Consider the following 20365-nt stretch of genomic DNA (forward strand, 5'->3'; position numbering starts at 1 on the left):
GTAGCAAACCCTTCAAGTTAGAGGTAGATGCTAGTGGTACCGGGGCTGGTGCGGTACTTATCCAAAAAGATGAGGGTGGAGCACCCTGTGTGTTTTTTCTAAGAAGTTTTAAAAACATCAACTTCTCTACAGTATCATTGGAAAGGAGGCACTGGCCATGCTGTTGGCTTTATTGCATTTTGAAGTGTATCTTGGTGACAGTTCACAATCCGCATTTACTTTTCAAACATTTCTCTTCTAAAAACAAATGGGCAATAAAGCTTATAAAATCGTATATAAAACTGTAAAGGGAGATATATTGTAAATTACAGATGTAAAATAGCATCTCCATTCAGATCTCTCTGTTGTGACTCCACCCCAAAGAAAAATGTCCACATCGCTGTTTTGTTCAAATCTCTGATCTTTTAGTGTGTGGTCTCATTTGTTTTGTAACACTTTATTCTACCAGCCATATTTGTTCTTTTTACCAGCAAGATGACGTTTCTTTATGCGAAAGTTATTTGGAAATATAAACAGACAAAACACCATCAAAAGTTCTGTGAAACCAAGGAATAACTATCTAAATTACAACACTATTGTTTGGTTGGAGCAAAAATGCTTTATGGCATGTTGTTCAGTGGAGCCTTATGTTTTTTAAAAATAAACTGGGATTTGCAGAAGTGGATGTGTTTGGGGCTTGTTATTAAAGTAAATGTGTAAGTAGCAGTACTTACACATTTAATGCATGTTGCATGCATGTTGTTTGTGTGTACTGCTTACACACATTCAGCAAATACATTTGTTATACATTTTCTATTGGAAAACAGTGATCTGAAATCGCTGCTTGAGGCTCAGACCTTTAGAATGATGTATAGTTAGTCATGGTTACTCTGCTCCCTTTTTAATTTAATCTATTGCGAACATTAACACCTGAGAACAGTCATCACCCTGTGTGCCTGTGTTTCAGACACTGGACTGTATTTTGGACTGTGTTTTTGCCCTGCCCTTTTGCTCAGTGTGTCTTTATTAAAGCCTGTATTTTCTTTAGCCCTGCTTGAATCCTGCATTTGGGTCCTCACTCACCCAGTCATGCCGTCAGAATAATTTGCAGAATAATTTCTTGTCGCACCGTCACCCTGCAGTCCTTGAAACACTTGGGCAGAAAAGGGCATTACACAACTCCAACACATTTGTCCTATAATAATCTGGTTTTATTTTCATACTTGGTCCAGAAATATGGCATCAGGAGTAATAGTTTTTGGAATATCTACAAACAAAATCATCTATTCAAACATGAACCAATATTTGAACTATTAATCCAGACTTTCTCCTTCAATCTCAGAGTTAACTAATAAATCATCCTCAAAAAAATCTATATTCCAAAATTAACAGAATATAATAAAATAAAAATAAAAACAACCCAAACACATACAGTATGTTCACACCTTTTGGTATTGTACCCCAATTAACATTTTTGGGAAAAGGTCACTGAGTCATTTTCTGTCACTGTGGGACGTCACATCACAATTTCATCATCACTTTGTTTACTAGGTGATGAATCCATAATCAGTTTAGACACTATATATAGTCAGTTACTTTTAGTGGCAAAAGCTATCACCAAGAAAACTATCTTCAAAAACTGTAAATCAAGAAATTCAATACATATTGTTTCCTGGAAAAAATATTTATGTATTATATGTCAATGGAAAGTCTCTTTAGTTCATTTAATAGTAATATAGAACATGAAGCTGGAAGTTATAGGGGTTGTGAGATGGAGGAGAAGGAAAAATTCTGGAGTGACTTAGATGAAATGGTAAAGGTGTACCTAGGAATAAAAGATTGATGATTGGAGCAGATTTAAATGGGGTTGTAGGTGAAAGGAACAGAGGTGATGAGGAGGTGATGGTAGGTATGGTCTTAAGGAGAGGAATGTGGAAGGGCAGATGGTGGTAGATTTGTTAAAAAAAATTAAATGGCAATGGTGAATACTTACTTTAAAAGAAGGAAGAGCATAGAGTGATATACAGTGAGGAAAATAAGTATTTGAACACCCTGCTATTTTGCAAGTTCTCCAACTTAGAAATTATGGAGGGGTCTGAAATTGTCATCGTAGGTGCATGTCCACTGTGAGAGACATAATCAAAAAAAAAAATCCAGAAATCACAATGTATGATTTTTAAACTATTTATTTGTATGATACAGCTGCAAATAAGTATTTGAACACCTGAGAAAGTCAATGTTAATATTTGGTACAGTAGCCTTTGTTTACTATTACAGAGGTCAAACGTTTCCTGTAGTTTTTCACCAGGTTTGCACACACTGCAGGAGGGATTTTGGCCCACTCCTCCACACAGTTTGAGTTTGAGCTCCCTTCAAAGATTCTCTATTGGGTTTAGGTCTGGAGACTGGCTAGGCCACACCAGAACCTTGATATGCTTCTTACAGAGCCACTCCTTGGTTATCCTGGCTGTGTGCTTCGGGTCATTGTCATGTTGGAAGACCCAGCCTCGACCCATCTTCAATGCTCTAACTGAGGGAAGGAGGTTGTTCCCCAAAATCCCGCAATACATGGCCCCGGTCATCCTCTCCTTAATACAGTGCAGTCGCCCTGTCCCATGTGCAGAAAAACACCCCCAAAGCATGATGCTACCACCCCCATGCTTCACAGTAGGGATGGTGTTCTTGGGATGGTACTCATCATTCTTCTTCCTCCAAACACGTTTAGTGGAATTATGACCCAAAAGTTCTATTTTGGTCTCATCTGACCACATGACTTTCTCCCATGACTCCTCTGGATCATCCAAATGGTCATTGGCAAACTTAAGACGTGCCTGGACATATGCTGGTTTAAGCAAGGGAACCTTCCGTGCCATGCATGATTTCAAACAATGACGTCTTAGTGTATTACCAACAGTAACCTTGGAAACGGTGGTCCCAGCTCTTTTCAGGTCATTGACCAGCTCCTCCCGTGTAGTTTTGGGCTGATTTCTCACCTACCTTAGGATCATTGAGACCCCACGAGGTGAGATCTTTCATGGAGCCCCAGTCCGAGGGAGATTGACAGTCATGTTTAGCTTCTTCCATTTTCTAATGATTGCTCCAACAGAGGACCTTTTTTCACCAAGCTGCTTGGCAATTTCCCCGTAGCCCTTTCCAGCCTTGTGGAGGTGTACAATTTTGTCTCTAGTGTCTTTGGACAGCTCTTTGGTCTTGGCCATGTTAGTAGTTGAATTCTTACTGATTGTATGCGTTGGACAGGTGTCTTTATGCAGCTAACGAAACAGGTGCAACTAATTTAGGATAATAAATGTAGTGGAGGTGGACATTTTAAAGGCAGACTAACAGGTCTTTGAGGGTCAGAATTCTAGCTGATAGACAGGTGTTCAAATACTTATTTGCAGCTGTATCATACAAATACATTTATAAATCATATATTGTGATTTCTGGATTTTTTTTTTAGATTATGTCTCACAGTGGACATGCACCTACGATGACAATTTCAGACCCCTCCATGATTTCTAAGTGGGAGAACTTGCAAAATAGTAGGGTGTTCAAATACTTATTTTCCTCACTGTATAAGAGTGGAAGACGGTGCACAGGGGTTTGCTGGTACCAATTTTTAAGAATAAGGGAGATGTGCAGACCTGCAGTAACTAGCACGTCCTGAATTTGCCAAGTCCGTGCTGCCCTGAGACCAATATTTTTTTATGATGACCCTGGGACAACAACTTGCTCAGCCAATCAGTGTTTACGACTGTAAATCACTATGTGCGACCCAATTACTGTCACCGATCAGGATGTGCCACCAGCAAAAAGGTAAGACCGTGCCTTAATTTTTCTTAAGGTATCATTTTACAGAAGTATATTAATGATAGTAAGCTTCATATTTCTTTTATAGATTTGTAGGGATTCACAGCAGAAATTGTAATATTAGTTTGAATTGCCAAGTTAACCGCGTTAGCCTTTCACTGATGCAAGTTACCGTTAACTTTCCAGCGGCAGTTCAAACAGTTTAATAACGACTGTTGATAGCTGTCAGAGAGATGCGATTAAATAGTTGCATTTAAAGATGAAGAAAATGCGGAACAAAGCAGCGCTAGTTTGAGCACCGCACGGATCATTCAGCTCTGACCACCATCAGACAGAATTTAAGACCCTCCTGCGATCCGCTGTGAGATCCAGGTAGAACCGATTGAAACAGATCATTTATTCTGTTACATATGAATATGATGACCTCAAGTCATCACTGATTTATTCTGTTACACATGAATATGATGCTTGAGATTATCATGGATTTTTACTTTACATTATTGATGTTTAATCTAATTGTTTTTGTCTCTTTGCTCTTTAGAATTTGACATTAGAGATGGAGGAATTTATAAAAACAACAGTCTACAAAGAGGAGCGCTTTAAAGGGAACAAAAAAGAGGCATCCAAAGACGCCAACTTCAGGACTGTGAATTCTGCAAGTCTTCAAAATCAAAAACATGGATATTTCTTATTTTTATGTAAGTGCTCTGGAGCATGCACTCAACGAAGTCGACGTGCCAAAGGATGCAAGGCCTATGTTTCTTTTAAAGAGAGGACAGACTGGTTTAAGAAACTAGTTATAGTCGAAAGGCTTTACAGCATTCATTCAGGACATGACCCATCAAGTTCTTCTGAGGGACACTCAGAAAACATTAGTCAAGAGCTTATCAAGCATATTCAGGATTTAAGGATGTCTTGTTGTTAAACCAGATACAATTCTCCTAAAATCACATGTGTGGTCAAGGGAACAAGGACATACTGATCTCAACAACCAAGCTTATTTTGTTACCCCAAAAGACATTGAAAATATTCGTACATGTATTATGAGAAAAAACAGCAACACAAAGATGATGCCACTAGTACCTCACACCTTCTAGAGCGCCCTTTTGAAGACGATGTTATTTTTTATCAGCCTTATAGTCCTCGAACAGATCTTATCATAGTTCTCCAAACACTATTCATGAGAGACAACCTTCATGATTATGGAAGAGAGATAGTTTTTAAGGATGCGACACATGGTGTCAACCACACTCAAAAAAATGAATCATGGCATAGTTTATAATTATGTATTTGCATCCTTTTGATTTTATTTAAATAATAATATTTTCAAAATGTATGTAGTCAAATTGCTTAGAATCCATGTAAATTGGTTCATTCTGAAAACTATTCGATTTAATCAGTTAACAATTATGAATATGGTTTAAATATATCTAGCTGTGGAACGAGCCAGATCCTATAAGTTATATTTTATGAGATTGGTTTGCATATAATTTATGGGCAATGAAATTTGTTTAGAGGCGGAAATTATCCATACTCCAGTCGGTAGGGAGCGGTACTGCACATACACATGTCTATGGCAATGCACATGAAAAAAAAAAAAAAAAAGCAGCAACCAGCGGCAGAGGCAGTTGAAAAAACACCGTTCTCCTCGCCATCTTACATTGGATCATCTTCTTGGATCAACCTGATTGCAAGGCAAGTTACATATGTATTCATCGTATAAAAGTTGACTGCTTTCAATATATATGTGTGTTATTACTGCTGTTGATATCGTATTAAACTGTATCAATGCACTGACTATCAATTTGCATTTATTCCACTTATGTTAGCTAACTAACTTGCACATGGTTCTTATAAAAGCTAACTTTATCTACTTTCCCCTTAAGCTACTTTTTTCAGCTAGACAGTATAATTAAAAGTAACTGGGATGCGTATTTATTTTTGGTTTAACGTTATATTAATTTCCGTATTTTCTGACCTGAATAACATAACTTAGAACTTTGGCCACGTGCATAGCTTAAGTTAAATCCGAGAGGAAAAAATGGTTTTAGGTGTTAACTGTTTTAAGATTAAAATAGCGATGTGTCATTAAACGATTACTAAACCAACTGCAATTTTAAATGTATTTAAATCGTACATGGATAACTTCCAACAGTTGCCAGTTGGTCGGGTGTTCTATGTGAACCATGGTTTTACCCCGTCTGTGTCTTTTGCTGTTGGTCTGCTCTTGTTCTGTGGTTTAACGTTTGACGGCAAATAAAGACAGTTATAAACTACTGCAATTAGTAAATGACAGTACTATTCTAATAATTCTCTAAAAATATAATGCTGGCTTTGTAATTTCATAATCAAAAGTATGCTTTTGTTTCTAACTAAAACCATTTTTTTTCCTTTTTAGATACATCAAGCATCTTTTCTTACATCTAAATGGTGGGACAACCTCCTAGACCTTGTATGTATGCTACAAAGATTGTTTTTTAATACATAGAAGAATCAATACATCTGATTATGAACAATTAATCTCAGTTTGAATGTTATATGATTCAACATAAAAAAAGCATAACATACATAACATATTTTACAGACATGAACAGCCTAATATCATCTTGCAATCAACCATAGTTTCTTATAAATTGGACCTATGTAGTTATTTCATTGTTATAAAAAAGTTATTAATAAATTATTATTAGTAGTAGTAGCTGTATTTTGACTTACAGTAAAATCAAGTATAAATTAAATTATTTATGTTGATTCTTTAATATTTGGACGTAACTGATTTTTTTTCTTTTGTCTTTGTTCACAGATATGTGAATGTGGCCATGCAAAGTGTGTGACATTTCATTATCTACCCGGTATGAATTGCTAAAACATTTTAGGCTGAAACATTTCCACTATGGTCGCAATTGCCGATATCCCTGTCTATATGCAGATTGCCCATGTACATTCACAAGTTGGAAGAATCTTTTGAGTCACACATATCAAACACACAGGAAGTTAACAGCAGCAAATGTTCAGTTAACTACATTCTTTTGTCAGACGTGTGCATGTAAGGAAATTTTAACTGAAAAGGAATACTTTGCTCATGTAAATCAACATCTTAGGCAGTATGAAAACGTAACTTGTATGTTTGAAGGATGTACGTTTGAGACAAACATATATGGAACATTTCACTGCATAAAAATCGTAAACATAATCCCTACACTCTAAACGATTTTAAGGCAGGTGTTGTTAAACTCGCTGCTCAGTCAGACGAATCTGGTAGTACTGTAGATGATAGCCCCTCATCTTCTGCGGACATAGATTTTGTACCTCCGTTAGATGCAGATAGTGATATAGATACTTCAGATGACCTGCCGAAATTAGTAGAACAAAAAATAGCTGCAGTTTTTCTGAAGTTGTAAAACATTTTTCATGTGCCATCTACAGCTATTGATGAACTACTTGATGAACTACACTTCCTCTTAAGTACTGTGTCTGTGCCTGTAACTTGTAGCAGTCTTTCAGATTTTTTCAAAAACAAAAACCTTGAAGTTGATAGCTTAATTATTAAGGAACTAGCTGATGTACTGTGTAAATCTAACCCTTTAGTAAAATCAATAGGGAAAGATGGTCCCCTTTCTACAACTTATAAGAGAAAAGAGTACTATAAGGATTTGTTAAATATTGTTGAGCCAGTGGAGTTTATTCTGGACCAAAAAAAGAGCAGGACATTTCAGTATATCCCATTACTGCAGTCTTTACAGCAGCTACTTGATTGTACTGCAGTGTTAAACGGTATTATCAGTAGCCACAGAACACAGGAAAGTACAGACCAGTTAGATAATCAGCAGTATCGCTCTAAAAGAGACGGTTTGTATTTTAAGGACAACACTTTCCTGTCAGGTGATGAGTTGCGAATTTGTTTAACTTTGTACATCGATGATTTTGAGCTATGTAATCCCCTGGGTACATCGCGAAAAAAACACAAATTGTGTAGTGTGTACTGGATTCTGAATAACTTGCCACCAGGCTCTCATTCAGCACTGTCTTCAATTTATTTAACGGTTTTGTGCAAAAGTGACGATGTAAAGGTATATGGCTATGGAAAAATTCTAGAGCCACTTTTACAAGACCTTTGTACTTTAGAAGAGCATGGTGTTTTCAGCTCAAAACTTGGGAAGTTTGTCAAAGGAACAGTCCATAGTGTTGTAGCGGACAATTTGGGAGCCCACGGACTGGCTGGTTTTGTAGAGAGCTTCTCTGGCCAGTATATTTGTCGATTTTGTACTGCTCAGAAAGTAGATATTCAAACAAGGGACGTTCATTCAGGTGCTTTTTTGCTTCAAACAAAAGAAATACATGAAGCACATGTAAAGTCTGCACAGGAAACTGACACAAATTGCTTTGGTGTGAAGAGAGCGTGTGTTTTAACAGAAAATCTTCAACATTTTCACGTTAACACAGGCTATCCCCCAGATATAGTGCATGACTTATTTGAGGGTATTGTCCCTTCTGAACTGGCACTATGTTTCAGTGTTCTCATCTCTAAGAAGTATTTCAGTCTTGAATGTCTTAACACACGAATCGTCAAATTTCCCTATAAGTGGAGTGACAAAAAAAAACGATCTCAAGTTATACCAAACAGCTATTCATGTAAGAAGACAATAGGTGGCAACGCCCATGAGAATTGGAATCTAATTCGATTGCTTCCATTTCTAGTAGGAGACTTGATTCCAGAGGATGAGCTTGCTTGGCAAGTGATATTAGACCTGAAGGAAATTGTAGAATTAGCTGTGGCACCAGTTCACACTGATGAGACAATTGCTTATCTTGATGTCAAAGTGTCTGAACACAGACAGAGACTACTCGAGCTTAACCCGGACGTAAAGCTTTTACCTAAACACCACTATCTTGAGCATTACCCGCACCTGATTAAGTGTTTTGGGCCTCTTCTAGGTTTATGGACGATGCGATTTGAAGCTAAACATAGCTTTTTTAAACAAGTAGCTCGACACACAAATAATTTCAGGAATATTGCACTCACACTGGCAGCCAAACACCAGCAATTCATCAGTTACCACATATATTCATCCACACTCAATACATCAAATTTGGAAGTTTCAAATGTCTCTACAGTCCAGGTTGATGTTCTGAATAAGGAAGTTGTGTTGGCTCTCAGGCAGAAGTATCCAAATATCAGTCAAGTTCACCTTGCAAAAAGTGTCACCACTAGAGGAATTAACTACAAAAATGGAATGTTAATTGCATGTGGTTCAACTGCTGGAATGCCAGAATTTGCAGAAATTCTACAAATGTGCATAAGCGGAGATGAGCTGAGTTTCATTGTGCGTTTATTGTGTGCATGGTATAGAGACCACTTCAGATCTTTTGAGTTGACTTCTTCACCAGGTAAAGAGGTTGCCCTGGTTCAGCTTGAAGAACTGACAGACTGCTATCCACTTGTGGCCTATACAGTTTGTTCCAAACGTATGGTAACCCTGAAGAGACACATCGTCATCAAAGGTGTTATTTATAAGACTTTCAGTACCTTTTTTAAAAGAATGTAGTAACTTTAACATCAATGTTTTATTTATTAATAAGACAATTCCTATGTTTTTTGGGTCTGCATTCTAGATTAAAAAATCAGGATGGCAGGACCAGTTAGCTTCAGAGTCCTTTTTAGAAGTGAAGATGATGCAAGAAAACTAACCATTAAATCCGGAATACCGTCTTCTGTGGATGAATTGGCTTTTGAAATTAAGACCTTCTTTGGAGTAACAGAGCAGTTTAGGCTTCAATACAAAGACGTAGACTTTGGAAACGAATTCATGAACCTCTTATCAATTTCTGATACTCAAGATCGCAGTACTTTGAAAGTGGTATACTTACCTTGTGAGGCTACCACCTCCGCAATATCCTCAGCTCCATCCAAGATTTTGTAGTGCCACGATTTTCATATTGTGCCGAGATGCAGCTCCAGAAGGGAAATGATGAATTCAATGCAAGTGGAACTCTCCTATCTCTTACGCCCAAACTCAGATCTGATATTCTTGAAGGCATTGCAGAAGAAATAATCAAGTATACAGCATATCCAAAGGACAATCAGTTTGAAAAAGTTGCTGAGGCCTTGATACAAACCCATCCATGTTTGCGTGAGAAAGGAACACGGACTGGGTGTTGTGGATGGAAGCACTATATTAAGATAAAGATGATGAACTTCCGCACCAAGCTTGGCCGAGCTGGACACCCAGAAGTCACAGTCAACTCACTTAAAAACAAACAGAAAGGCCAGGGAAAACCAGCTGCAAACATAAAAAAGCCACGGAGGGCAGAGGTTAATTTCTGTCCAAACCATCCGAGAGGTGAAACCAATGACAGCCTGGAGGTGGAAAGGGTTGCTCTATTGACCGAGGTAAAAAAAGAGAATAACGAGACCGTTATCAAGGAAAAGATGCAGCGTACCTTCTCATACCGACGACAAGAAATTCTTCAGGAGCCAATGATTACAGAGGTCCGAAACAAATGGCCAGCATTGTTTGAAATTGGAGAAGTAAGTAGTTAAGTGTTGTTTGAAACGGAAGTGCAGATTTATACACTAACACATCTTGTTTAAGGTGAAATATATTCTTTTGTGTCCTTTTTCATCTTTTTTCAGGTCAACTTGGAGTTCATGCGTATAACAACTGTTCCGCTGATATCAAAATTAATTGGTCAACTGGACAAATACACTGATGCCCTGATGAAGGTGTTCCGTCACAAAGGAGGATGTGCAGGACAGAAAATCCGCACCATAATGGCATTGACAGCTAAAGTAAGTGTGTTTTTTATGTTTTGCATTTGTTTTCAACTGGTTACTCATTTGACTTGACAGGAATTCAGAAAACTCTTTCTCACACACGCGCACACACACACACACTTTCTCTATCCCTCTGAGATGCCAAGAACACAATCTTTCTTACACATTAAATACACATTTATTTGATTTATAAGTGAGGACATCTCAATCTCTCTCCCACACATACACACAGTCTTTCTGTTTCTCTCTATTCAAATTAAAGAACTTTATTGGCATTATTGTTTATGCACAATATTTTTAAAGCATTATTCATATAAATAAGTTGCTAAATAATTAAGATTATTGTCTGTGTATAGTGTTTTATAATAGTGTATTAGTTCACCCAAAAATAAAAAAGTGTTATTAACTGAACCTCATGACGTTCCAAACCCGTAACTTATCTTCGATACACTACGGAGCCCCGCACATGACATGCAAGAAAAAAAGTAAATCGTGTGCACAATTTAATAATTCATTCCCTCGATTTGCTAAATCGTGTGCACAATTAAATTTTTTTTTCTTGCATGTCATGTGCAGGGCTCTGTACAACACAAATAAATATATTTTTAATGAAATCTGAGAGGTTTCTGTTCCTCCATTGACAGCTACGCAACCACCATTTTGACATTTCAAAAATGTTATCAAGAGATCATAAAACTATTCCATATGAATTGAGCAGTTTAGTCCAAAATTTCTGAAGAAATTAACAGATTGAATTTAGGCTTTTTTTCACAAACAAACATTCATTAACTCACATCAGTTATAGTAAACGGAAGCTCAGGAATTTTCGCATTGATGTGCGAGAACCAGTGAGGTTTGTTCTAGTGTGTTAAGCAGGTTTGGTTGAGCTTCTGTTTATGTTTGTCGATCAATGTTTATACAAATAAAAGCCTAAATTTAGTCTGTTTATTAAATAATGCGATCATGTCTCTTTAGAAAATTTGGACTAAACTGCTCAATTCATATGGAATAGTTTTATGATCTCTTTATTAATTATCTGAAGCATCAAAGTGGTGATTGTGTAGCTGTCAATGGAGAAACAAGTTTTCAGATTTCTTCAAAAGAGATCTTCATTTGTGTTCTGAAGATGAACAAAAGTTGAACAAAATTTATGACATAATTGTAAATTTTGGGTGAACTACCTCTTTAAAATGTAGCCTTACTTGAACTGGTAGTTAATAATTAATGACTTTTTTTGGGATCTTCTTATGCTTGTTTGAGAATGAAGACATAAACACCAGGCGTGATTGTATCCTGAGGTGCCTAAGTGTCTACCTCAACGAAGACATCGAGACACTTGTCAAAGAATATGTGGTAAGTGTGTGTCAAGCTATTCCCTTTATGTTACAAATTTCAATTTTCATTGATTATGTTAAAGGTATAGTTCACCCAAAAACTATCCCTTTAATTTTCTCATTGGTATCACAGTCTAGCTTATGCCCTTGTGTGTAGTGTGCAGCGAAAGATTAAACTATGCAGCAGTCAGTAGAGAGCATGATTGATCAAACTAAAGATGACCTGGATAAAATGATCCATTTGGTATTACAAAGTAAGGAAAATATGAAATCAGAATCGTGAAACACTCACATCATTATGCTGATCTCAGATTTGGTGTAGATAGGGGAATTAATACATTATTCATGGCAAAACAGGAACACAGTACAATTATCATTTCAACATGACTGAATCAATAGGAAAACTTGGAACACATTGGGAACTTATTTTCTTTGTTTATCCTCCAGGACACTGAAAGTGTGGAGGCTGAGTCTCTCATTGCACAGACAACCATGGGCATCTATGTCATTCGAGCGGAGGGCGCTGGTCCTGAAGAAGAACCTTCAGATGTTGGTGTTGTTCTTGAAGGAGTTGAAGTTCTGCAAAACCTGCCAAGTGTCACACTTGGATGTGTGATGCTTTTTGGACTAATTTATGCCCTTAACTTAAACTATCCAAAGGACCTCAAGTGCACATTTGAAGCATTTCAGAAAATCCTGATGGAACTGGATACAACCAAGCTGTCACCAAAAGTTCAGGGACTGAAAATTAAGATGCTTCAGTGAATCATTGAGAGATATGCTGATATTTACATTTTTCCTCTTGACTTGCACTTTTTCTACTCGTTAGAATCACCACCCTATTTTTCCAAATTATTGCATGTCACAGATTTGTGAAAATGTTTGTGTAATGTTAACAAGTGTTGTCATTGAATCAGATTTGACCTGATTGTTATGTCTACCTCAAGTTTTGCAGTTTTTTTAAGCACAGTTCTTGAGGAAAAAGTACTATGCCTGCAGTCTGTTAAAATCCTTTGCATTTATTTGTTATAGGATTATTGTGGCAAAAAAAAGAAATAAATAATTAAAGTAGTGCAATTAACCTTGGTGTGTTAAGTAAAGAATGAAAGTACTTTATTTTTTGTTGAGGTTGCACACAACACAGTATCAGTGAGCACAGACTGTCTTGCTAGCGCCTCTTTTTGCTGCCTTTTGTGCTTGTTATTTCTAAAATAAAAATGTGAAATGAAGTGACCCTCTGGCCATTCTTTTTTGTGTTGTATATTGTGATTGGGGAGGGGAAATGGTGATGAATAAGTAAATACAAATTTATAAATATGATTTTAAAATACATTGGGTTTATTAATACAAATTACTTAAATGTGATGCATTTTAAGTAAAATAGGTTTATTACATAATAACACATAAACCCATTTCTGATTTATTTAAAATAAATTGGATTAATTGAAAATATCACATAAATCTAATTGTTACTTGTTTTATTTATATAGGACTTACATATATTTATCACATTAAGTTTATTAATACGTTTACATTAAAAATACGTAATCCAAATGGATGGAAAATTTATATGCAATCAAATTACATAAATCTTATTTATTAGGCCTAAATATTTTTTTGAGTGTAGGGATCTCTGGGATAAGAGACGACCCACCACACCACTGTCAAAAAAATTGAGTGAACGTGTGAATGTGAGGGACGACAGCATACAAATATACCAGTTCACCAAACACTCTATATCCATGCGCCCTCCAGATCTGAGCCTTTACCTAAGAAAAATCTACTAATAAAAGACTTGACTAAATAAATACGTTTTCAACCTCGACTTGAACACTGAGACTGTGTCCGAGTCCCGAACACTGGTTGGAAGGTTGTTCCATAACTGTGGGGTTTATAAGAGAAAGATCTGCCCCCTGCTGTAGTCTTCGTTATTTGAGGAACCAACAGATAGCCGGCACCTTTTGATCTAAGTAGGCGTGGAGGATCATCCTGGTACAGAAGTTCACTCAGATACTGCGGTGTGAGAGCGTTAAGTGCTTTATACGTCAGTAGTAGTATTTTATAATCAATGCGAGATTTAATTGGGAGCAGTGTAGATGATTAAAACAGGAGTGATGTGGTCATATTTCCTAGATCTAGTGAGGACTCTAGTGAGTAACACAGGTCAGAATTGAGCTGATGAGGGGAAAAACATATAATTTGCAATAATTATATTTTCACCTAAAACACTAACAAAATTAATATAATGTGTTGTAGAAGTCGTTCTATAGAAAAATAGTTAAAATAAATAAATAAAAACGATATTATTATGAATGGCGCTGTGCATTACGTCACAGAGGTGAGGTGAAGTAATCGCACGGAGAGCTTCGCAGATCGCAGGTGTTTTTCAAAGAGGATTAAAAGTGCGATGATTGATGATATTGAAGTGGATGATAGTCGATTGTGGATCCAGTAGCACCCGATGTGATTGATTAATTGTGTTGAAACCCCACGGATTCGGATTCGGGAACCCTAAAGAGAGATGAAAGAGAAGAGAATTCTTGATTCATCAAGTGATCTGTGCCTTATCTTCTCTCGCAAGTGAAATTCATCCAGCTTTGTTGGTATTTCTTACTAATTACCTCATTGCACAGAACTTATTGTTGCACTTTTGAACACTTACACCTCAACAATCTCACACATCATACCAACATTTTTGCATTTATTTAGATTTAAAGGACTATTTTCCCTACACACATATACATTTGTTTAATGGGCTGAGACATATTCATTTATGGTACATTTTGATAAGTTTTGAATTATTTTCATGTATATATTCCTTTTCCTTAATGTAATGTTTTGAGTATCTGAAATTGTATATTTCTTTGTGGGTTAAAGAAATTAAACAACTTAATAGGAAACAAAGCAGTAAAAAAATGTGACATTATAAAGCAAGTTGAATTAATTTAAATACAAATTGATATTAAATAAAAAGCAAATATAGTACAAATAAAAACCAAACATGATATAATTAAGCCAAATAACTAAAAGGAGCTCAAGACATTTAAAGGTTTTTAAAAGGAAAGAGGGGGAAAACTCTCGCATTATACTGTTTTATTGTTTCATTGCTATTTTATTTAAAGGTTTACATTTTACATGTACATTTATTTAAAGCTTTTTTTTTTATAAGTAAAACAAAACCATCTTGGTAAAAGTCATTTTCCTGGTCTGTCTGATTATTAAGGTGCATTCTCTATTCCTTGCCCTCCCTAGCAAAACTAGCGATCTGGTCTATATCCTACATATTGATAGCGTTACCGGCTACACAAAAAGTGGCGAGCCAGCCAGGAGGGCATTATAGTCAAATTCTTTTCAGAAATCTTAAAGACACAAGACCAGGAGAATAGCTTAACATTTGTAAGTGGTGCAAATAGTGTCAACATGGAAGTAGTTGAGCTTGAAAAAAAAATCATAATTGAAAACTCAGTGATAATTAGCGGATTGACAAACACAGAAATTGATGAGGACCTGACTGAATTCCTAAACAAGTATGGTCATGTTCATAGACACATTTGCATAGACGATCCTAAATCGCCTTGCCATAAAGAAATCATTGTAGAGTACAGTGGTTGTTCTGCACTAGTGACTCTTAAACCCTTGTTGCCTTACACTTTCAGTAGTCCCTACAACGTTGCTTACCACATAAGGCTTCTGTCAAATGTCTATATGTTGGCAGTAACTGAACATGCTACAGCCCATTACTTTGATGAACTGAAGAGAATAGCAAAGCTCAGTGGCAGAACTTTTGATGAACTTGTGAAAGAGCAGCTTCTCTCAGCCACTATTTTCATTGCTGATAATCTGACTGATTCATCCCAAATGATCAATCCATCTTCCTCTGACATTCCTTTTCCACCCAAGCGAACCGATTTCAGGAGAACACAACTCTGGTACAGTCCACAGTTTGGTTACAGGAAACTTTTCACCAACATTTGAGGTAAAGGATGTGAACCCACCTGAAGTCCAAAAAATTGAAAAAAACTGGAAGTTGTGCATGTTTTCCCTTCTCTCCAGATATGTAATGTTGAACCTTTTTATATGGAACAAACTTTAGTTTGAAACAACCTTAGTATCTGAAACAGATACTTTAGTATCTGAAACAACCAAAGTTTAATATAATAAACATATGAGAAATGAAATTTGAAATAAAACACACATCAGTGGCATTCGTTTCTTATTATGTCTGCCTCACTCTATCTATAGACCTAATTTCTTTTTAATGTAAATCTTTTTTCACAGGCCAACAACAAAACCAAAAATAACAATTTCCTTCAATTAAAAAAAACAATCTTTCAACCATTAACAATCCATGCCTTGGAGTAAGAAAAACATAAAGACAACATTCATTCATTGGTTGAAGACAGATACCTGCATCTCTTCGTAGATACAAGTGCATCATGTCTGGGTTTAGGCACTGAGCTGAGCATTATGTCTGGGTTTAGGCTCTGAGCTGAGGAAATCCTCAGGATTAAGTGAAGATGTTCATCAGTGAGACTCCTGAGTGGTGTTTTGTTCATCTTCATTAAAGAGAACAGTTACACACACAGATATGTGCTGCTGAACATAGAGAGTGTTTGAGCAGCTTGGACACGGAGTTGGTGCAGTGTGTAGGGGAGGAAACATGGAAACTGTGCAGCACACACAGAGTTGTACTTTGAATTGAGCGTGTCCCTACACTGGAGTTCAATCAGCTACATTTGGAGGTTGGTTGGTGCGCTTTCCACGTCAACCACAAACGGATTACTGAGCAGTTCAAATCTGCATTTCTGGGCTTCAAAGTCGGTAAATCGCCGGGTAAATTCAGCGCTGAATTCGCAGAGTTTTTCAGCAGTCTCGACTGATGCACAAACGCACTAACAAAGCATTCTGGGATTTGTAGTATTAGCGGCGTATGCGCTATATACTGGCGGGCCAGCACTAATACACATTTGATATGATCTCGCGGGCCAAATATAATTACAGATTACAGGGCCTGAGTTTGACACCCCTGCTCTAATGCATCGTTCAGGCTAAGGGTATTCTCAGGTAAAGTTCCCAGTCCTACTGAAGAAGCTGATTACGACACCTGGCGAAACAGTGTAGACTTAATTCTTCAAGCGAAATCCCCTTCAAGCATAAAGCAAGACCGATCCATCCCAACGATCTTGAAGCTGTCCGCCGTCATCTGGAGGAATTGCTTAAAGCCGGTATCATTTGTGATTTGATTTTGGATCGTCCAATACTCTTTAAAGACACAGACTGTACTACTGATCTGAGGTGAGGACAGTTGAATGTATGAGTGCAGTGTTTTATCACTCACACTCTCACAAAATCAAACATCTCTGTAATATGTGTGTATTCACTGCTTTGTGTTTGTAGTTATGAATATGATTTATAGTCTTTATTCTACTTTTAACAAGTGTTTTATTTGTTCACAGACTGCAGAAGAAGAAATCAAATATCACTGAGAAGAGTCATTTAGAGGCCATATTCAAGGTGAGTGTGTGTGTGTGTGTGTGTGTGTGTGTGTGTGTGTGTGTGTGTGTGTGTGTCTATTCCACTCTCACTGCAGTGTAACAGGACAAAATCCTGAGCAGCAGTAAGAGAGAACACGAATGTGATGTGTTGCCTTATTGGTTTCAACATCAATTTCCTTCTGCTTTTCTCATTCTTCTTGCTTTCTTTTCAAACTGTTCTTTGTGAAGTTGAATCATCAGTGTTTTCATACCTCTTTTGCCTCCTTTTTAATACTCATTGATTCACCTTCATGTTTTTACTTGTCTGTGCTCTCGTCTGAAACCAGTTTGTCTGGATGTCAGTAATGAACACATTCTTATGTTACATTCTAGTGTTTGATATAAGTGTAGTGGGGTTTTTTTTGGTACAAATCAGGATCTGGAGCACAAAGTCATCACTCTGCTACAGAATGAACTGAAGAGATATAAGAAGCTCCTGAGTCCAGATTACCCAGCATGCTCTGAGAGGGAGGTGGAGGATGAGGAGGATCAGAGCAGTGTCAGAGAGGGAGTGCTGAAGATCACACTGCACTTCCTGAAGAACATGAAGCACACAGATCTCGCTAACACACTGCAGAACAGTAAGAGCTCATGGGGTTCTAACATCACTTTATCTTCAGAGGAAGGAAACTGCTGTACATTTATTAAACACATCTCATCATAATGATGTGCTTTTATCAACACAATATAATAACACATCAGTACTGACATTCCATATGATATACAGCTATGAAAATATCAGTAGCTCACAGAGATGATCAGAGAGTTTACATTTTATTCTTCTTTTTATCAGAACTCGTCTCTGTGCACCAGCGAAAACTCAAATCCAAACTGAGAGAGAAATGTAAAAGAATTACTGAAGGAATCTCACAGCATGGAAGCTCAGCACTTCTGAATGAGATCTACACAGACCTCTACATCACAGAGGGTTGGAGTGGAGACGTCAATAATGAACATGAGGTGAGACAGATTGAGACAGTGTCCAGGAGACCAGCAATACAGGAGACACCCATCAAATGTAGTGATCTCTTTAAAGACAAGTCCATCAGAAGTGTGCTGACTAAAGGAGTTGCTGGAATTGGAAAAACAGTCTCTGTGCAGAAGTTCATTCTGGACTGGGCTGAAGGAAAAGCAAATCAGGACGTCACCTTCTTGTTTCCACTTCCCTTTAGAGAGCTGAATCTGATGAAGCAGAAACATCTCAGTCTGATGGATCTTCTTCATCACTTTTTCCCAGAAATAAAAGAATTACGATTAATAGACTGTGAGAGGAATAAAGTGGTGTTGATCTTTGATGGTCTGGATGAGTGTCGACTTCCTCTAAATTTCCAGAACAATGAGAGATTGTGTGAGTTGACAGAATCAGCCTCAGTGGATGTGCTGCTGACGAACCTCATCAAGGGGAATCTGCTTCCCTCTGCTCTCCTCTGGATCACCTCTAGACCAGGAGCAGCCAATCGGATCCCTCCTGAGTGTGTAGACCAGGTAACAGAGGTACGAGGGTTCAGTGATCCTCAGAAAGAGGAGTACTTCAGGAAGAGGATCAGTGATCAGAGCCTGGCCAATAAAATTATCACACACATGAAGTCTTCCAGAAGCCTCTACATCATGTGTCACATCTCAGTCTTCTGCTGGATCTCAGCCACTGTTCTAGAGAGAATGTTGGGTGAAGCAGATAGTGGAGAGATCTCAAGACTCTGACTCAAATGTTCACACACTTCCTGATCTTTCAGATCAAACACAAGAACCAAAAGTACCTTTAGAAATGTGACCCTGATCCTCAGAAGACCAGAGAGAGTATCATGGCACTGGGAAAACTGGCTTTCCAACACCTGGAGAAAGGAAACCTGATCTTCTATGAGGAAGACCTGAGAGAGTGTGGCATTGATGTCACAGAACCATCAGTGTACTCAGGAGTGTGTACTCAGATCTTCAGAGAGGAGTTTGGGCTTCACCTGGGGAAGGTGTTCAGCTTTGTACATTTGAGTGTTCAGAAGTTCTGGCTGCTTTATACACATTTCTCTCATTTATCAACAAAAAGAGTAAAAAACTACAAATCAACAATCTGTCAGATCTTTTCACCAAATCAAACATGTCTGATTTCCTGAGGAGTGCAGTGAAAAAAGCCTTACAGAGTGAGAATGGACACCTGGACCTGTTCCTCCGCTTCCTTCTCCGTCTCTCACTGGAGTCCAATCAGACTCTCTTACGAGACCTACTGCCACAGACAGGAAGTAGCTCCCACAGCAAACAGGAAACAATCGAGTACATCAAGGAGAAGATCAGAGAAAATCCATCTCCAGAGAAATCCATCAATCTGTTCCACTGTCTGAATGAACTGAATGATGATTCTCTAGTACAGGAAGTACAACGTTACCTGAACAGCAGAGATTCCTGGTGTCTCAGTGGAGTCAGACTTTCTCCTGCTCAGTGGTCTGCTCTGGTGTTTGTGTTGCTGAACTCAGAAGAGAATCTGGATGTGTTTGATTTGAGTAAATGTGACGGATCAGATGAATGTCTTCTGAGGCTGCTGCCAGTGGTCAAAGCATCCAGAAAAGCTGAGTAAGTCATTTTAAAATGATTTCATAAATGTGTTACTAATTCCATAAATGTAGTTATTATTTGAAATGAACACTAATGACACTGCACTGATTAGGATCATGATTATCATTCATTACTCCAATCAGGTAACCAGTGTTTACTGATGTGATTTAAATCATTGCTAAAAGTGCAAAATTATGTCTGCGAAATCAACTGCAAAATGACGTCATCGAAATTATTGATCATTAGTGGTTGTAGTGACAGACTGTACATTTTATATAGAAATTTTATCATTGTTTTGGAGCTGATGGAGATCCATAATCACAATAAAAACACAACATGACAGGGAGACATTATATATCATTTCTGTGCCCATTTAAATATATAAATAT

General features: G+C 37.4%; 4 protein-coding genes across 4 annotated transcripts in view; all 4 read left to right on the top strand.

Annotated features, from left to right (window-relative positions):
* The window catches only part of LOC124385133 (NACHT, LRR and PYD domains-containing protein 12-like), a 281935-nt gene that overhangs the window by 124487 nt on the left and 137083 nt on the right, over window positions 1-20365 (top strand). The window lies entirely within an intron of this gene.
* Window positions 1-20365, top strand: part of LOC124385128 (NACHT, LRR and PYD domains-containing protein 12-like) — a 160897-nt gene that overhangs the window by 64348 nt on the left and 76184 nt on the right. The window contains 2 exon segments of the mRNA XM_046848266.1: window positions 19361-19430; window positions 19433-19994. Of these exon segments, the coding sequence (XP_046704222.1) occupies window positions 19361-19430; window positions 19433-19994 (632 nt within the window).
* Window positions 1-20365, top strand: part of LOC124385132 (NLR family CARD domain-containing protein 3-like) — a 987530-nt gene that overhangs the window by 16654 nt on the left and 950511 nt on the right. The gene's annotated exons all lie outside the window — the stretch shown is intronic.
* Window positions 8447-13063, top strand: LOC124385146. The gene is made up of 5 exons (XM_046848295.1): window positions 8447-9291; window positions 9403-10318; window positions 10424-10579; window positions 11825-11917; window positions 12346-13063. Exons 2-5 carry the CDS (start codon window positions 9737-9739, stop codon window positions 12661-12663), a joined length of 1149 nt encoding a protein of 382 aa, XP_046704251.1. The 5' UTR covers window positions 8447-9291; window positions 9403-9736; the 3' UTR covers window positions 12664-13063.

The sequence above is a fragment of the Silurus meridionalis genome, chromosome 4 (assembly GCF_014805685.1).
Source record: "Silurus meridionalis isolate SWU-2019-XX chromosome 4, ASM1480568v1, whole genome shotgun sequence".
NCBI classification, from domain to species: domain Eukaryota; kingdom Metazoa; phylum Chordata; class Actinopteri; order Siluriformes; family Siluridae; genus Silurus; species Silurus meridionalis.